The sequence below is a fragment of the Macaca fascicularis genome, chromosome 20 (assembly GCF_037993035.2).
Source record: "Macaca fascicularis isolate 582-1 chromosome 20, T2T-MFA8v1.1".
NCBI classification, from domain to species: domain Eukaryota; kingdom Metazoa; phylum Chordata; class Mammalia; order Primates; family Cercopithecidae; genus Macaca; species Macaca fascicularis.
This window is the reverse complement of record NC_088394.1, coordinates 2,361,787-2,381,129: the sequence shown is the minus strand read 5'-3', so window position 1 is coordinate 2,381,129 and position 19,343 is coordinate 2,361,787. Positions and strand designations below refer to the sequence as shown.

The 19,343-nt window shown below is 51.6% G+C and overlaps 2 protein-coding genes across 13 annotated transcripts in view; one reads left to right on the top strand and one right to left on the bottom strand.

Annotated features, from left to right (window-relative positions):
• The window catches only part of CRAMP1 (cramped chromatin regulator homolog 1), a 65,894-nt gene extending 64,661 nt beyond the window's left edge, over positions 1–1,233 (bottom strand). For 5 of the 7 annotated variants that reach the window (XM_045382387.2, XM_074028515.1, XM_065537692.1 and 2 more), the window contains exon 1: positions 961–1,233. Coding sequence is in view for 2 of the 7 variants with exons in the window: in XM_074028513.1 (XP_073884614.1) it covers positions 124–158 (35 nt within the window). In the remaining 5 variants the exon portion in view is untranslated. Of the gene's footprint in view, positions 1–123 lie in introns of all 7 variants that reach the window. The other 2 variants (XM_074028513.1, XM_045382384.3) reach the window with 2 other exon arrangements.
• Positions 1,234–1,555: 322 nt separating this feature from the next.
• The window catches only part of IFT140 (intraflagellar transport 140), a 107,441-nt gene continuing 89,653 nt past the window's right edge, over positions 1,556–19,343 (top strand). For all 6 annotated transcript variants that reach the window (XR_012429605.1, XM_074028504.1, XM_065537688.1 and 3 more), the window contains exons 1-6: positions 1,556–1,669; positions 2,441–2,630; positions 6,077–6,254; positions 10,187–10,408; positions 17,994–18,115; positions 18,265–18,407. Coding sequence is in view for 5 of the 6 variants with exons in the window: in XM_074028504.1 (XP_073884605.1) it covers positions 6,108–6,254; positions 10,187–10,408; positions 17,994–18,115; positions 18,265–18,407 (634 nt within the window). In the remaining variant the exon portion in view is untranslated. The remainder of the gene's footprint in view (positions 1,670–2,440; positions 2,631–6,076; positions 6,255–10,186; positions 10,409–17,993; positions 18,116–18,264; positions 18,408–19,343) is intronic.

The window sequence follows — 19,343 nt, the reverse complement described above, 5'->3', positions numbered from 1 at the left end:
CGGAGCCATTCAAAAATAAACTCAGGGAATCAGGTACACACCAACCGCTTCAGCCCAGAAACAGTCCGGGACGGGCACGTGTGAGGAAGCAAAAAGGCTGAAGATTCCTCAGCAGATACTGACCCTGCGTTCAACACAGCTGATGAGAACGGGGGCATTTCCACTTCCAAGGAACACACGATCGAGGCACCAACACTAACCACGAAATACAGGGACGCGGGCGAGGACCTCTCTTTCCCAGAGATGGGGAAATGGCTTCAAAGTCGCACTGATGCCCCCACCCTGAGGTGCAGATCACGCAAGGATCCGTGGCCGTTTTCTCCTGTGGGAATTGGTCTAGCGAATCCCTTGAGTTCACGCTAGTTTGTAAAAACTCTGCCAAAGAACAAAACCACCCACGACAAACACCCCAACTGAAGGCACTTGGTGGCAGAGAACTTCCCACTCTTCCTCCTCAGCCCACCCCTTTCTACTCAAGAAGCCCAAACCCCCAAAGACCTCTTCTCGGGCTCCAGAGAACCCCGCTGCCCAGGGGCCTGTCCGCCCGCAGGCCACGCGCGACCCAGGCAAAACCAACTCGGCCCCCGGAGTGAACTCGCCCGCTCGCCGGGCTCCACTCCCAAGACGCCGACCGAGCACGGGCACGCGCTCTTCGCCGCCGAAAGGACCGACGCCGTCCCGATTTTACCCTAAGGGCCAACGAGCACGGGGATGGCCTCCTTTTCGCGAGAACCTCCAACCAGACTGGACCGTTCTCGGAGGCGCAGTCTCCTCGAGCCCCGTCCCGCTCCGCACCGGCGCGCGTCTCGCGATGGGGACGCAGAAGCCTCCTCGCCCCGAGGCCGGTTCTGGCTGTACCGCGCGCTGTGGGAGCGACGCCTCCCCCGCACTCTCCCGCGCCGCCCCACAGGACCCCCTGGCCCGGCCTCGCCATGACAGCCCCAGCGCCCAGCTTGTCACCTTTTTCATCAACGCCGGGCGGCAGCCTGGCTTCCCGGGGCCTCCCCGGGTGCCCGCAGAACCAGCCGGGCCGGGCAGCCGCGGCCCCCGAGCACCGGCTGCAGTGAGGCGGCGACGCCTGGCTGGTCGTCCGCCTTGGGAGCGACTGGCCGAGCGGCGCTAGCCCCGGCACGTCCCTTCCGCGGGCCGGCGCGCAGTTGAGGGGGCTGCGGGCGCCGATACTGCCGCAGCTCAGCCTAGTAAAGCCGGCCCGCCGCGCTCAGCAGCAGTTCCGGCTACGGCGGCCGGTGGGGGCCGCACGGACGGCGCGCGGGGGCGGGGCCGGGGCGCGCGGGCGCGCGGGGCGAGGCGACGAGCGCGGGGGCGAGCACGCCCAAGGTTTCTTAGGGCGCGTCTCCGCAAAACGGCGCCCCCATTGGCTAGGTCTGGGCGGGCGCGCTCGCCCGGTGGGCGTAGGGGGCGAGCCCACGGCGCGAGTACTGTTGTGACGCCAGTCTCGCGACCTTGCGGACTGTGCGTCTCTTCGGATTGGTGGACAGGCAGCCAATAGGCCAGGGCCTGTGCTGTGATTGGCCGCAGCCGTGTTGACGGATACATGAGAAGAAAACGCCGTGGTAACTCGGAGTGTGGAATCGGGCGCGAACCTGAGTTCTGAGGAGAAGTGTGGAAGCGCGTCCGAGGCAGTTTCGCGCACCCTTTCCTGAGTGGGGTGTGTGCTTCTGCGCTACGTTAGCGTGGCCGAGCGGTGCTGGGCACTTGGTCATTTTCTTCATAGCAACAAAGCAGAGGGGTGTTTTTCAAATTCTAGTGTTTTTTTTTCTTTTTCTTTTTTTGAGACGGAGTCTCGCTCTGTCGCCCAGGCTGGAGTGCAGTGGCGCGATCTCGGCTCACTGCAAGCTCCGCCTCCCGGGACTCAGGCGATCCTTCTCCCTCAGCCTCCTGTAGCTGAGACTACAGGCGCCACCGCACCAGGCTAATTTTTGTAGTTTTTTAGAGACGGAATCTCGCCATGTTGCCCAGGCTGGTCTCGAACTCCTGGGCTCCAACGATCCGCCCGCCCCGGCCTCCCAAGCGCTGGAAGCCCAGGCGCGAGCCCCGCGCCCGGCCGCCAGCTGCTTTCTGGGGGGCGCTCCCTGCCTTGCTCGGTTCTGTGGAGTCCGGGGCCCGGCAATGGACACAGGCCCTCAGTCACCCAACAGCTCAGGACACTGCCGAGCGCATCGACTTTCCCAGAAACGCCTGACCCACGCCCTCCACTCCCAGACTAGAAAAGCGGAGCCCAGCGAAGGCCTGGGCTGAGACCGCCCGGCGCTGGAAAGGCCCCGCCTCGGGATGCACGGGAGGGGAACACGCCCAGGAGGGGAGGATGCCGCGGTCGATTGGGGCTGTGACAGCGCGCCCTCAATACGAAGGGGACCCGGACGCCGGCCCTGCGCCGCCGTCTCTCCTAAAAAAAGCTCGTCCGGCTTCTCTCTTGCAGAACGGAATAACCCGGCCCCCGGCGCTCAGACCTCGGAGCCGCACGTGCGTGCCCGATCGCCTTCGGCTCTTTCCGGCCGCTCGGGGCGCTTCGGGCGTCCTCGGGGCCGCCTCGCTCACCTTCGGCTATTTCCGCGTTCCTGGCGCGCCGTTGTCCCGGCAACGCGCGGCGGCTCAGCGGCCTGGCGGAGGTGAGTGGCCTTAAGGGCTAGGGCGGCCGACCCAGGTCCTTAGGAGCCAGGCAGGGGTTTGGGGCCGAGGATCTGACCGGTGGCGGGCGTCGGGACCCTCCTGTCTCCTCCCACGATCCCGTCGCCGCCGAGTCCCCGCGGCCCCTCGCGAGTCCCTTCGAGGGTCCCATCGAGGCTGGGGCGGGCTTGGCGCGGGGTCCAGGTCGCCCGTAGGATGATGGCTGTCGCCCCCGCACGGCCTCGAATCGCGGCTGATTCCGGTCGCTGGGAGAGTCCCTTTGGAATGGGCGGGGTGGGGAGGTGGGCGGCGCCATCACACACCCCAGATGAAGCGGGACTAAAGAGAGGAGCAAAAAAAAAAAAACATTCTATGCTTGGTCACACGCTGGGTCGGCTCTGAGGGTCGCGTTGCATCAAACTGCCAGCGCATGGCTTCTCGATACCGTCCGCTGGTATGCAACGAGGACCTTGCGCAGACCGGAGGCTCTGCATTGTGGCCTGGAGAGCGAGGCTTTGTAGGGTGGTCCCGGCTGCCTGCCCCTGAGAGTCCACCGTGGAGCCCCGTCCAGGGGTTCCCTACTCGGCGTCACAGAGGAGGAAGGCTACTCAAAGCCCTGTGACCCCGTGCCGCTTAGCTGAATGGGCTTAACAGATTCTTTCCAAAAGCTGGTTTAATGGAGGCACTTGTAGAGGCTCTGGAGACGCTGGACGCCTAAAAGTGAGAGGAGTACATCAGTTAGAATAAATACAGTTTTTCTCTGGTTCCCCAAAGTTGATACATCTCCCAGTTGTATGTTCCGGAGACTGGGACTTTGTTTCAAAGAAAGGAAGGGTACTTGTTTCCGAGCTAACGCTATTGCAGATTGTCATCAAGTACGTAACTATTTTATTGGTAGCCATCTCTCCTCCTTGTGTCAACTTTTATAAATTATACTGATAATACTCATTTTGGGAACTTGTTAAAATGCAGGTGAAAGGAACTATGAAGAATTATATTAATGCATTGTGTAAAAATGGAACTCATTCAGTCAGGCCTGCAACCCGTTTCTTATATTAATAACACAACAGGAAGAATCTCTCTTCTTGCTAATACGCAGCTTCATCCGCGCAGGGCCTGTTCTGTGCAAGGCACTGTTCTAAGAAGCTGGGAATACTGGGTGCCTCCGGCTCTCTGGGAAAGATAATATGGGGGGCAGTGTGTGAGCAACGAAACTCACATTTACAGTAAAGTCTAAGTGCAGCCACGGAGAAGCCCAGCGTTGTGTGGGGACACTGGGCAAGAAGCACAGGACAAAGGCAAAGCCATCAAGCCCTGAGAACTCCCTTACCCAAAGCCGGGCGGGAACCTTGAAAAACCCCAGGCAGGAAAGAAAGTAATTAGGACCATTTGCCTTCATAGTTAGTACAAAGTGTTGTACTAACCTATCACTCATTTTTCAGAGAAATATTTTCACAGAGTAAACTTGTTAGATACTAATTTCCCATACCCCAGGATTTGTAACCTTGGCTGGCTGCAACATGTTAAAACTCTTTTTTTTTTTTTTCCAAAACAGAGTTTCGCTCTGTTGCCCAGGCTGGAGTGCAGTGGTGAGATCTTGGCTCACTGCAACCTCTGCCTCCTGGATTCAAGCGATTCTTGTGCCTCAGCCTCCTGAGTAGGTGGGATTATAGGCAGGCACCACCACACCCAGCTAATTTTTGTATTTTTTAGTAGAGACGAGGTTTCACCATGTTGTCCAGGATAGTCTCGATCTTCTGACCTCGTGATCCACCCACCTCAGCCTCCCAAAGTGCTGGCATTACAGGTGTGAGTCACCGCGCCCGGCCAAAACTCATTTTAAGAGGCAGTTCCAGCTACTTGGGAGACTGAGGCAGGAGGATCACTTGAGCCCAGGAGTTCAAGGCTACAGTGAGCCATGATCACACCACTGCTCTCCAGCCTGGGAGCCCTGTCTCTAAACAAAATACATATTTTTTAATTTAAAGGTTTCTTTCGCTGTTTTAAATTGCCCAGGTTTTGATCTGAATGTGTGTTTGTTTGTTGTTTGGGTTTCTTTTTTTTTTTTTTAATTTATTTTTTGAGACAGAGTCTTGTTCTGTTGCCAGGCTGGAGTGCAGTGGGGTGATCTCAGCTCACTGCAATCTCTGCCTCCCAGGTTCAAGCGATTCTTCTGTCTCAGACTCCAGAGTAGCTGGGATTACAGGCGTGCACCACCACAACTGGCTAATTTTTTGTATTTTTAGTAGACGGCGGCGGGGGCGGCGGTGCACGTTCTCCATTTTGCTCAGGCTGGTCTTGAACTCCTGAGCTCACACAATCTGCCCGCCTCGGCCTCCCAAATTGCTAGGATTACAGGCATGAGCCGCCGCACCCATCCTGAATAATTTTAAATGGTGGCAAACATGTCTACAAATATGCTCTTCTCTGCCAGTTAACTTCTCCAAATTGACTGAGGTGTAAAAAAGTGAGAGTAACCAGACTGTCACTTCATGTATCAGCCAAACCTTCCTGAAAAAGGACAATATGTATATCTTTTCCAGATCTGAGAGGAAGAATGAGAGCGATTAGTTCACTAAGTTCACGTAACTGATCAAGCTCAACTTCTCACAGCTGCTGCAGCTGTGCATTCTTGACTCTCTAATGGAGGAAGCCTTCTGTCTTCTACCACCTGTGAGTCAGAGGTAGAGGACAGTCTGATTTTATGCTTTACTGGAAATTAAGTACTGGTTTTTTTCTGTACCAGTACTCTCTTCTGGAGCAGTTTGCTTTTATTTTGTTTGAAAATGTTGTTTAAAAGGCAGCGGTGACTCACAGCTATAATCCCAGCACTTTAAGAGGCCAAGGCAGGAGGATTACCTGAGCTCAGGAGTTCAAGACCAACCTGGGCAACATAGTAAAACTCTGTGTCTACACAAATTATTTAAAAATTAGCTGGCCATGGTAGTGCATGTCTGTAGTCCCAGCTACTTGAGAGACTGAGGTGGGAGGATCACTTGAGCCCAGGAGTTTGAGGCTGCAGTGAGCCGTGATCACACCACTGCACTCCAGCCTGGGTAACAGAGCGAGACTTGGTCTAAAAGGAAAAAAGAGGCAACTACAGAAATAGAACTTGTCCTTATTGTGACTGGAATGAAAGTTACTGAGGATTGCATGTGTAGTCTAGGCTGCAGGGCTTTTCTTTCTTTCCTTCTTTGATGGCCATGAGTTGTATTCGTCTCTGTCACACAGCCTGGGTGATTCCGAGTCTAACTACTTCTCGTCTGCATTTCTCCCTGTTGGAGATCTCCTCGCATCAGGTTGTCTGCTCAGTCCACAAGGCATTTTCAAGTTGCCGATGGTCTTCCAATGGTAGCTTTGGGATGCTTCCCTTTTGTCAGTCCATGTATAGTCATTTTGTTTGTTTTATTTAAAACTGATTGGACTTGGTCATTTTTTTTCCCTGCAGGTTTCAGCGCTGAGCAGGCCTGAGTTCTGTCATGGCCCTCTATTTTGACCACCAGATAGAAGCCCCAGATGCAGCGGGGTCACCCTCACACATCAGCTGGCACCCTGTCCATCCATTCCTGGCAGTTGCTTACATCAGCACAACCTCAACAGGCAGCGTGGATATTTACCTGGAGCAAGTGAGTGCTCAGAAGCAAGGAGCCTGACTGTGGTAGCTTCGGGCCCACGTTGTTTGTGTTGCTGTTGTTCTCATGTGTGTGCATCTGTGAGTGTGTGCACACGTGTGTGTGCATATGGGTATGTGTGTGCATGTGTGTGTATATGTGTGCATCCCTATGTGCGTGTATGTGTGTTGGTGTGTGTATGTGCATATCTATGTGTGCATCTGTGTATGTGTGTGCATATGGGTGTGTGTGTGCATCTGTATGCGTGTATGTCGGGGGGTGTATGCGTGTGTATGTGCGCCTGTGTGTGTGTGTTCAAACGAACTCTACTCTAGGTTATTCATGAAGAAAACAACATCCATCAGGCCGGGCACAGTAGCTCACGCCTGTAATCCCAGCACTTTGTGAAACCAAGGTGGGTGGATCACTTGAGGTTGGGAGTTCGAGACCAGCCTGACCAAAGTGGAGAAACCCCATCTCTACTAAAAATACAAAATTAGCCTGGCGTGGTGGCGCGTGCCTGTAATCCCAGCTACTCGGGAGGCTGAGGCAGGAGAATCGCTTGAACCCAGGAGGCGGAGGTTGCAGTGAGCGGAGATCGCACGGTTGCACTCCAGCCTGGGCAACAAAAGCGAAACTCTGTCCCCAAAAATAAAAGAAAGAAAAAGAAAACAACATCCATCATCAATTTTCACAGATGTCAAAGCCCAGTATTATGAAAGCCCTAGTACGTGGGCAGTTCTTTCACCCTAGCTATTTTGGTGGCTTGGGGACATGTTTAGGAATCCTTAAGGCTCATCAGCATTAAGCCACTATCAGTTCATGGTCACCACCAGAAATGGCCCCACAGTGCTGTTTGTGGATGCTGAGGCATCCTCCTCTGTCAGCACCCTCCTTCATGCTCCACAGTGGCCATTTGGAACTCCAATCGTTTCCACAAACTGGGTGGCTTTAAACAACAGAAAGGTGCTCTGGCAGCTCTGGAGGCCAGAACTCCAAAATCAGGTGTCAGCAGGGCCCGCTGGCTTTGAAGGCTGAGGGGAGAGTCTGCCCTAAGCTGCTGTCCTGCTCCTGCTGTTCCCAGCAAGCCTAGCACTCCCTGGCGGGCAGATGCACTGCTCCAGCCCTGCCTCTGGTGTCATCCGGCCTTCCCTTCTGTGTGTCTGCATCTCTTCTCCTCTTCCTATTTTTTTTTTTTTTTTTTTTTTTTTGAGACGGAGTCTTGCTCTGTCACCCAGGCTGGAGTGCAGTGGCCGGATCTCAGCTCACTGCAAGCTCCGCCTCCCGGGTTCACGCCATTCTCCTGCCTCCGCCTCCCGAGTAGCTGGGACTACAGGCGTCCGCCACCTCGGCCGGCTAGTTTTTTGTATTTTTTTTTAGTAGAGACGGGGTTTCACCGTGTTAGCCAGGATGGTCTCGATCTCCTGACCTCGTGATCCGCCCGTCTCGGCCTCCCAAAGTGCTGGGATTACAGGCTTGAGCCACCGCGCCCGGCCTCTTCTCCTCTTCCTAAAAGGACACCTGGCATATGTAACTAGGGCCTGCTCTAATGACCTCACCTGAGCTTACCCATATCTGCAAAGACCATGTTTCCAAAGGAGGCCACGTCACAAGGACCAGGACTTCCACATATTTTTGTGGGGACACAGTTCACCCCCAACAGAAACTTTCCCCAAACTCCTCAGACTTCCATAACCACCCTCTCAGTGCCCATTGCACCTCCTACTCCACAAAGAAAATGAAGTGCCGGGGGCGGTGGCTCATGCCTGTAATCCCAGCACTTTGGGAGGCTGAGGTGGGCGGATCACGCGGTCAGGAGATCGAGACCATCCTGGCTAACACGGTGAAACCCCGTCTCTACTGAAAATACAAAGAATTAGCCGGGCATGGTGGTGGGCACCTGTAGTCCCAACTACTCAGGAGGCTGAGGCAGGAGAATGGCGTGAACCCGGGAGGCGGAGCTTGCAGTGAGCCGAGGTGGAGCCACTGCACTCCAGCCTGGGAGACAGCGAGACTCCGTCTCAAAAAAAGAAAATGAGGTTTCCTCCTCCACTCACTCTTCTGCAGGCTCCCTGTTGCCACCACAACTCCACCCAAGCAATGACAGTCATCAGTTGCTTCTCGGTGTCACCGCCTGAGTGTTTCAGGGTCCTTGTCTGTACCACATTCCCGTGAAGTCCTCTAGGAAACATGCCTGAGAGCGCAGGGGTGGGGTGTTCCCTGCCCGACCTCCATGGCTTTGCCAGCTCTTCCTCCATTTCCAGCCTGTGAACACCATGGCCTTCCTCTCTGTTGGTCAAGGCTTCTCTCTGTTTCTTCCTCCTGTGGTCTGAGCATCCTCAGTGGCTTGCAGACACACATCTCCTGCCTCGGAGTTCCCTCTGAGCAGTAAGCTTAGAGACCCAGCTGCCTTCCTGACATCTCTAGGATGTTTCAAGGAGATCTCAGACTACACAAGACTGAACTGAAATTGTCCCCCACCCCTCCCCTGCCTCATATCTCTTGCTCACTGAAATGGGTACCTCCTATCTCAATGAAAGGCACCTCCTTTATCCTCGTTTCTAGAACAGGGACCTGGGTGTGACTGTTGACATCTCCCACTCCCCTACCTTGTAACCCGTCACTAGATCCTCCCAGTTTCTCCCCCGGAACCTCTAGCGAGTCTGCCGCTTCTTGCCCTTCCAATCACCCTTCCCTCCTCCAGGCTCCCATCCCCCTCTCCTGGACACCAGTACAACTTCCTACTGCTGCAGCTGTGCCCTCACAGGCCTCCTCTACTGTACTCCACATGGCAGCCAGGCCTGGCCTGTCCTGGCATCACAGATGGAATCACTCCCTGCTTCCGCCTCACCTGCCCCGCACTGCTCTTTGGGTGAACATGGAGTCCCTGATGTGGCCCTCAGCACTCTGCCATCTGTCACATCAGGCTCACCTTCCTTGATGCCGACACAGCCTTCCACAGCCTTCCTCGGCCTTCCAGCCCTGCACGTGCTGTGCCCCCTGCATAGAAGGCACTCCTTCGTCCATTTGCGTAATTAATGCATTAATCCTTCAGGTGAAAGTGGCTAAGCGGCCTCTTCCTCAGGAACTGCCCCCCACACACACATGCCCTTGTGGCCCGGTGCAGCGCTGGTCTGCAGCTTCCTTGTTGCTAGCAGGCTCCTCCGTACACCGGCAGCTATGTGAAGGCTGTGGCACCTTTAGGGCTTAGTCCAGCCCCAGCACCAACCCCAGTTTTGCCCATGTTTTTGGGTAGATTCTCCCTTGCAGGAGCCTATAACATGTATTGTAAATGGGATTTTTTTAAAAAATAAATATTATTAAATTCCAAAGTTATAGCAATTTTAGATAAAATTGTTTAATTTAGAAGATCTGAAGCATACTATTGTAAAACTAGTTAGCAGCATATTTCTGTGCTTCCAGTTGGCACAAGGAAAACTTCAGGATTTCAAAATAACGATCTATCGGACAATGAAGAGATCACAGAAGATGGCTCCTAAGCCCAGTGGAACAACTGGGGGCAAACCAAGTTAATCTCTGAAAACACTCATATCTTCCCCAAAGCTGCTGCTTTAGACAATTTTAGAAAACAGCACATGGCCGGGCACGGTGGCTCACGCCTGTAATCCCAGCACTTTGGGAGGCCAAGGTGGGCAGATCACGAGGTCAGGAGTTTGAGACCAGCCTGGCCAATATGAGGAAACCCTGTGTCTGCTAAATATACAAAAAGTAGCCACCATGCCTGGCTAATTTTTGTATTTTTAGTGGAGACAGAGTCACCGAATTGGCCCGGCTGGTCTCGAACTCCTGACTTTGTGATCTACTCGCCTCAGCCTCCCAAAGTGCTGTAATTACAGGAGTGAGCCACCATGCCCAGCCTAGACAGAAGTTCTTAAAAGTAGCTGTCGCTTTCTGAACTGCGGGATTTTGCCTCTTGTCCAATGCAGGGGGAGTGTGTGCCAGATACACATGTCGAGAGGCCATTCCGAGTTGCTTCCCTGTGCTGGCACCCGACACGGCTGGTGCTGGCTATGGGCTGGGAGACTGGAGAAGTGACAGTGTTTAACAAGCAGGACAAGGAGCAGCACACGATGCCCCCGACACACACAGCCGACATCACCGTGCTCAGCTGGAGCCCCAATGGAAACTGCCTGCTGTCTGGGGACAGGGTGAGTCGATGCACGTGAGACGCTGTTTTCAGATCTTGGCCTTTTCTGACCACGCTCAAGAGTATGAAAGATAAAAATATGTGAAACGTGTTGTTGCCAAATTCAGTTGATCTTGTCAGATGCAATTGTAGATTTTGTTTTATATTGGAAGGAAGGCTTGAAAATTTGCCGCTCTGTGGCAAAGGTGTGTCTGCACCTTTGTAAGTGAACTTTGCTAGGAAACACATTCGTAAAGATGAGATAAGCGCCCAGATTCTGTCACTTTTCCCAAAGCCTGTTTGTCTAGCTCAGGGCTTCTTAACCAGGGTTGATTCTGTCCCCCAGGGGACATGGGGCAGTGTCCAGTCACATTTTCTGTTGTCACAATTTGGGGGGAGAATTCTGCTGGACCCCAGTGGGTGGTGGACGCTGCCCACCATCGCACAGCATGCAGGACAGACCCACAGCAGAGTGACACAGTGCAGAGCCAACTGAATCACAAATGTATGGCAGAAATGTTATAATGTGTTTACTTAATTAACCACAGGTAACACATTCACATGTTTCAAGATTCAAAAAGGGTAACAGGCATCCAGAGTGAAGACTGAGCCATGTCCTGTCTCCTCAGTCCCCTGGCTGCTGCCTTCCAGCACACACGGCTTCTTACCACCTCTCCTGCTTCTTCAGGCACACACAAATGCATTCTTTCTCTCACTTGAGATTTTGGAGTTTCTACATTATGGGAGGAATTGAAAGAACAGTGCAAGGACACTCATCCACCCTCTGTGTCTATTCGCCAGCCATTTCCACTGCCAGGTCTGCTTTCCCTCTTGCTACATGGGTATTTTTCCTGAGTATTTGTGAGTTTATCACAGATATGATGCTTCAGTCCTGCATATTTAGACGTCACTCTCCTAAGGCCTAGGGCATTCCCTACACAGCCACAGTAGAGTTCTCACACTCTAGGAAATGAAACAGTGACAGTGCTGACATCCAAGATGCAGTTTATATTCACATTTCTCCAGCTGTCCGAGGAATGTCCTTTAGAGCAGGATCCAGTAAAGGCTCATACATTGTATTTCACTGTTATTTCTCTCTAGTCTCTTTTTTTTTTTTTTTTGTGGCGGAGTCTTGCTGTGTCGCCCAGGCTAGAATGCAGTGGCACATACTCAGCTCACTGCAACTTTTACCTCCTGGGTTCAAGCGATTATCCCGCCTCAGCCTTCTCAGTAGCTAGGATTACAGGCGTGCACCACCACACCCAGCTAATTTTTGGTATGTTTAGTAAAGATGGGGTTTCACCATGTGGGTCAGGCTGGTCTCAAGCTCCTGACGTCAAGAGATCTGCCTGCCTCGGCCTCCCAAAGTGCTGGGATTACAGGCGTGAGCTACAACATCTGGCTAGTTTTTTTAAATCAAGAACAATTCCCTGGGCAGTCGATTGGTTAGTCTGCCTGCATTCCTTCCTTTTTTCCTCCCTTTCTTTTTTTTATTTTCTTTTATTTTTTATTTATTTATTTATTTATTTTGTATTGTATTTTTTAGTAGAGACGGGGTTTCACTGTGTTAGCCAGGATGGTCTCGATCTCCTGACCTCGTGATCCGCCCGTCTCGGCCTCCCAAAGTGCTGGGATTACAGGCTTGAGCCACCGCGCCCGGCCCTTTTTTTTATTTTCTTTTTTTGGTCTTTAGTGAAATTGACACTTTGAGGATGTAGACTGGTTGTTTTATAGACTGTCACTCAAGTTGGCTGTGTTTGTCTCCTCATAATACTTTCATTTCAAACATTTTTGGCAGAAATATCGCATAGAGGACATTGTCTTCTGATTTCCTCATTCTTTTTCACAAAAGTGGTGGCGTCCTGTGCACACTGTCATGTTTCTTGCTTTTTTCATTTTACGGCGTATCCTGGTGATTCTTCCATATGGGTAAATAGTGAACTTCCTTGTTTTCTTTAAGCCGGTTCTTCATTAGATGAATGTTATAATTTATTGAACCAGCCCCTATTGATTAACATTTCGGTGGTTTTCAATCTTTGCTAATTAGACAGTGGAGCAGGGAGTAACCTGGTGCTTTTGCCATTTTGCACATGTATACATTTAGAAAGCACCAAAAAGGGGGTGGACAATGGTGCAGTGAGTAACCTGATGCTTTTGCCATTTCGCACATGTGTACATTTAGAAAAGCACCGAGAAGAGGGTAGACAATGGAGCAGTGAGTAACCTGGTGCTTTTGCCATTTCACACATGTGTACATTTAGAAAAACACTGAGAAGGGGGTGCAGATGGGTCCAGGGCATGCCCTGTGGCTTAGCAGATGCCCAAACCACTGTCCTCGGGGCCTGGACCAGCTCATAGTGCACACCAGCCTCTCCCTAGAGAGTTGCGTCTGAGTAGCAGAACTGCTTAGAAAAGTCGTATCTCGGAGTGTTTTCATCCAGAACAGTTCCCTGGGGGGTCTAAGTGTTTCTTAGAATTCTCATTTATGTTTCTCTTGCTATCAAGGATGAATATCATTTATAGGAGCCATTTGTGTTTCTATTTCTGGTCATATTATTTGCCGATTTTTCTTTTTCTTTTTTTTTTTTTTTTTGAGATGGAGTCTCGCTCTGTCGCCCAGAGCTGGAATGCAGTGGCCAGATCTCAGCTCACTGCAAGCTCCGCCTCCCGGGTTTACGCCATTCTCCTGCCTCAGCCTCTTGAGTAGCTGGGACTACAGGCGCCCGCCACCTCGCCCGGCTAGTTTTTTGTATTTTTAGTAGAGACAGGGTTTCACTGTGTTAGCCAGGATGGTCTCTGTCTCCTGACCTCATGATCCGCCTGCCTCGGCCTCCCAAAGTGCTGGGATTACAGGCTTGAGCCACCGCGCCCGGCCATATTTGCCGATTTTTCTATCAGGTTGTTCCCTTTTTCTGGATGACTCTTCCATTTTTCTGTTCAATTCCCACGTAATGACATTGGCCTGTCCCCAGATTTCTACTTCCTTGGTGATCTTTCCTACTTCCTGCAGTGGAATCGTCTGCCAACCCCACATTAGTATAAAATAACTCAGGATCATTGACTTTTGTAATTCTCAGTTTGACTGTATTAAACAACTAAGCCAGGCATGGTAATATGCACCTGTAGTCCCAGCTACCTGGGAGGCCGAGCCAAGAGGATCACTTGAGCCCAGGAGTTTGAGTCTAGCCTGAGCAACATAGCAAGACCCCATCTCTTGTGAAAAAAAAAAAAAAAAAGAGATAGAAACAGCTAGCAAAATAGATCATCCGGGCATAAAATGAAACCCAGGTATCAGTTGATCAAGTCTTGTGAGTCAGAATATTTAAGAGCAGAAATGCCTAATCCTTCTAAGAAAATCTAAGATTGTGCTGGAATTAATTTAATAATGAGTTCAAGCAGGAAGAGAAGTAATAACGAGGGAACAACACTCAGAACTCCACACCGCAGGGACATCTCTTCCCCAGACGTGATACAAGGGGCTTCCCCTTCGCTCTTCCACCAGAAACCCTGTTGTGGTTACCAGTGGAATCAGCCCAGACCAGCTGAAGTTAGAAGTGCACCTAACCTGAGGCCACTGGGGTATCCCACAGTCTCCCAGGAGAACACGGCCAGGTTAGGACGGCCTGCTCCTGCTCCCTGTCCCAAGTCCAGACTCAGGGAGGGACCCCAAAGTCCAGCTCGGGCCAAGTGCCCACAGTGCACTAATCAGCAGTAACCAGGGAGGCGGGCGATCCCTAGAAAGGGATATCCCACTAAGCGTCCTCAGAAGTCCCATCAGTAGAGAAGAGGAGAGCATGTTAAAGGGGCCAGGCCACTCATGCTTTCTCGGGAGCTCCTGCGAAGCCAAGTCTGAGGGTTAAGTAAACCCTCACCTGATTCACACCCTGATGTGGGGCCAGCCAGCCTTTAGCAAAGCGTCTTCCCAGTGACGTGCCGCTGCAGAACCAGCACTTTAACTCATGCTTTGATACCATGATGCGCCCCCAAGACGCTCATCCACGCACGTCACTTTCCCGTTAGTCCCTTAGTCTACTTAACTCTGGCTCTTCACAAGGAGAAGCTGGTTTCTCACCTTTGGGGTAGCTTTTCTTTAGGATCTGACTGTATAAAATTATACTGTGTGAAATAATGTAGAATTCACAGATGGTGGAGAGACGCCCCTCAAGAGTGGTGAGAGATGCAAAAAATGAAGGCGGAGAAGACCCAAGGCTGGACCCCGGGGCAGCTCAATGCTAGAGTCAGGGGTGAGGAGCAGAGGGTGCAGCGAGGAGGTGGAGGTGCCTCAGGCTCAGTTCTACATCTTGTACTTCATGCTCATATTCCAGGATCGTTGGGCAGAAACCTAAGGATCAGGAATATTTGATTCATTGTGTCCTGTGACTTCCCTTCCCCTGAGTTGGTGGAAGTTGAGCTCTTGATAGTGGACACCCGTCCCTCTCTCAGACAGAAGGTTTACTTTCATCAACCTGAGCAAAGATCTCTGCTTTTGGGTGCAGGCGCTCTAAACATTTGCGTCCAACAACCTCTTCCCCCAGAGCAGCAGCCTAGAAACATGGACATTCCAGGTGGCAGCCTAGAAACATGGACATCAGCCTGTCTGATGAGGTTCAGAATGCTGGTTAAGTGGTCAGCTAGAAGCTTGTGTGTACTAATAAAGATCTCTAAAGTCACTTGTGCAAAAAAACAAAACAAAAAACTAGCAGATGACACGTGAAGGGCACAGGAATGAATGCCCCTGAAGATGTGGTATACATAAAATGCTTTGCAGACATGGGAGCCACTGCAGTCCTCAGCTCCAGGGAGGAGGCTGGGAGGGGGATGGGGGATCATTCATTTTCATTTCTATCGTTAAGTGGGGCTTTTTCTCAATATGCAAGCATTATTTTAAAAATATTTTTTAAAAATTTACTAAACACAAAAACACCAATAGTGGGTTTTTTGTTTGTTTGTTTTTTTAAGCACTGTCACCCAGGCTGGAGTGCAATGGTGGGATCTCAGCTCACTGCAAACTCTGCCTCTTGGGTTCAAGCGATTCTTGTGCCTCAGCCTCCCAAGTAGCTGGGATTACAGGCGTGTGCCATCACGCCCGGCTAATATTTGAATTTTTAGTAGTGACAGGATTTCGCCATGTTGGCCAGGCTGGCCTCAGACTCCTGACCTCAAGTGATATGCTCGCCTCGGTGTCCCAAAGTTCTGGGATTACAGGCATGAGCCATTGTGCCTGGCCTACCAATCGTGTTTTTATTCTTGTCTTCATCAAGCTGTTAGTCAAGAATCATATAATATACACTGTTTCTATGACGTGTACTTATATGCCACATGCTATTTTAGATCTTGCAAAACCTTTCTTAGAGGTTTCTTGTGTAGGTTTCCTTTTTTTTTCCTGAGACGGAGTCTCACTCTGTCGCCCAGGCTGGAGTGCAGTGGTGCAATATCAGCTCACTGCAACCTCCTCCTCCTGGGTTCAAGTGATTCTCCTGCCTCAGCCTCCCGAGTAGCTGGGACTACAGGCACACACCAACATGCCCGGCTAATTTTGTGTTTTTAGTAGGGATGAGGTTTCACCATGCTGGCCAGGCTGGTCTTGAAATCCTGACCTCATGATCTGCTGGCCTTGGCCTCCCAAAGTATTGGGATGACAGGCGTGAGCCACCGAGCCCAGTCTGTAAGTTTCCTTTAAATCTGACATTATGTGAAAATCCTCTTCCTGTGTACAATAAAAACCATGTTATCCAGCATTTGGGGAGATTGGAGTCAGTGCTGCCTGAAAGGGTGGTGGGAAGAAGAGCGTATTGTGGGCTAAAGTGTCCCCCAGTTTTGGGCCAGGAAGCGTCCCCTGTGGAGTCCTTGGCATCAGAGCAGAAGAGCCATGTACATGGACTCAGATTGAGATGCTGCCCTTGGGCACCACCTAACTGCATCCCCCAGTCCTAGGAGGCCCCGCCAGCTGTCCCCATGGAGCCATCTTCCCCTTCCCGGATCTTCACTTGCACTTGTCTGTGCCGCGCATTTGCGACTGTAATGATTTTAAATTGAGTGTGCAGTGTACACAGCACGAGGACTTCGCTTCTGACCACATTCTCCAGTAAACAACCACGGCTCCTTGGAGAAATGGCTGATTCCAGGGCTGGAACAGAAAAATGAGCCTAGGCCAGGTGCTGTGGCTCACACCTGTAATCCTAGCACTTTGGAAGGCAGAGGTGGGAAAATTGCTTGAGCCCTGGAGTTTGGTACCAGCCTGGGCAACATAGTAAGACCCCATCTGTTCAGAAAATACAAAAATTAGCTGGCTGTGGTGGTGAGCATCTCTATTCCCAGCTACTTGGGAGGCTGAGGTGGGAGGCGCTCACTGGAGCCCTGGAAGGCGGGGGGCTTCAGGATGGAGTGACTGCACCACTCCATTTCAGCCAGGGTGACAGAGTGAGACCCTGTCTCAAAAAAGAAAAAAAAAAATTGAAAAATGAGCCTAGGTAATCTTAGGGCACCAGAAAGGAAGTGCTCACCAAACCCACGTGATGGGGGCACATCAAAGTGACGCGGAGGCCAACTAGAGAGCTTAAAGCTGGCACGTTGTGAGCAGCAGAATATACGAGGCAGCCTTGGATGGTAACCCAGCGTGGAAAGTAAATACCCATGTGTCCACCCTGATGCAACACAGGATTGAACGAATGAGTTAATGGTGGGGAAGAGGCAAATCTCTCGTGCTGAAGAAGCCCAGGTGGTTTCCATGGATGCTACACCCCGAGGGTGGAGTGTAACTCCCAGCCCTCAAGTGTGCGTTGCAGAGAGTGACTTCTTTCTGAACAGTACAGGATGGAGGCGGAGCCAGGGAAGAGCTGCTTCACAGTTGAGAGACCCCACAAGTACAGCCTCCACCAGGTGGTCAAGGTCAATGCCGGCAGTGACAAGTCATGGGGATGCAGCATGCAGAGAAGGCGCCTCAGCTTTGTGCTCCTCCTCCCCAAACCCTCCACCCCAGTCAACTATGAGGAAAACTATCAACAATCCCAGTGGAGGGGCATCCCATGATATACCAGGCCAGCAGGTCTCAAACTGTCCAGTGCCTTAAGACAAAGAGCCTGAGACGCTGTCATAGCCCAGAGGAGCCCGAGGAGACACGGCAGCCAGATGTCACATGGTGTCCCAGCCTGGCCAACGTGGTGATACCCTGTCTCTACAAAAAAATACAAAAATTAGCCAGGTGTGGTGGCGGGCACCTTTAGTCCCAGCTACTCAGGAGGCTGAGGCAGGAGAATTGCTTGAACCCAGGAGGCAGAGGTTGCAATGAGCTAAGACCGCACGACTGCACTCCAGCCTGGGTGACAAAGTGAGACTCAGTCTCAAAAAAAAAAAAAAAAAGTTTATTTTAAAAACTTGAATATATAGCAGTTGCTATCTCTAGGCATGAAGATGTGGAGATATTCTATAGGAGTTTCCAGTTCTTTGTTTAAAGACTTGAATAGTTTGAAATTTTTATGGTATATACACAGTAGTTTTGTAATTTTTTTAAAAAGAAATATGCATCCTGTTGCACAGTTTAACATTTGCCTCCCACCAGTCATTCTGTCAGGACACCTGTCCTACCACGTGGTGTTGGGTCTTTCCAGCTTGGTGTCTTGCTCTTGTGGAGGTTGGACCAAAGGGGCCGAGTGCAAGGGACGCCCCTGCTGAAACACGAGTATGGGAAACCCCTCACGCACTGCATCTTCCGGCTCCCCCCTCCTGGCGAGTAAGTGTGGGGCTTGCACCGTGACCCGTGCGTGTGTATACATCGGGGGAAGCGGGAAGCGGGCTGCTCCTGACCCAGGAGGGACCCCAGCCCTGAGTCGCTGTAGGAGAGGCGGAAGAATCTTGACTTCGTGTCATGTTTGCTTTCAGGGACCTGGTTCAGTTGGCGAAGGCAGCTGTGAGCGGTGATGAGAAAGCCCTGGACATGTTTAACTGGAAGAAGAGCAGCTCTGGAAGTTTGCTGAAGATGGGGTCTCAGGAGGGGCTGTCATTCTTTGTCAGTCTGATGGATGGTGAGGAAGTTTGGTTGTGATTCTCCGGGGTCCTAGTGTTTTAGGGGTATCTGATAGGGATTTTAAACTCACAGACGGTGTTTCTGCATAGAACAGTAATGGTCATAGCTGCAGGCTGCATAGAAGGATGATGTGTGCTGGGCGGAGTCACAGCCGGTCTCTCAGCCATCCATCCAGTGTTGAAATGTTGCCCTCACTTTGTTCTTATCGATAAGTTGAGCTTTGCTTGTGTTTGAAGGGTTTTCATGAGGAGGCTTTTAATCAGCAGTTGCAGGCTGACTGCATGGCACCAGGGACAGTTTTGGAAAGATTCTTTGGTGGCACCCCTGGTGTTCAGTCTATGTAATTATCAAGCACCTATTGTATGCCAGGTACTTGGCTGGGGTGTAGGAATGAGGTGTGAGCAGGACAGGGGTTTCACTCCAGCCTACAGCACTTGGCCAGCCTTCATGGGGAGGTCAGCGCTGGGCACCGTGTGTCTGGTGTTCAGCCTGCTCTTCCTCACTGTACGAGGGGGACAGGCTGCCTAGCCAAGGCCGGAATAAATGCAATATGAAGTTAAAAGAAAAAGTGCATCTCTTACAGCCATGTGACGCTGGCCCAGGTGTGTCTGTTGCTGGCGTGGCTGAGGAGATGAGAGCCACACAGAGGTTGCCGGGTCTCAGGAGAAAGGAGGCTTTTGCTGTCGGTTTCAGCAAGCAGCCAGATCTTGACAGGAAGAAGAGAGCAGATGAGAACAGATGGGGCTGTGTGGTTTTTATAATTTTTAAATAAGGGAAATCTTTCATTTTAGAAGGTGAAGGGATAGAGCTAATGGAGGGGGGACATTGAGAAGATCCCAGTGGGGACATCCGAGTGGGCACAGCACCATGAGATGGCAAGGAGAGGGCATGCCAGGATAGGCCCCCCCAGGAAGGCTAATGAGAAGGGGGTGTA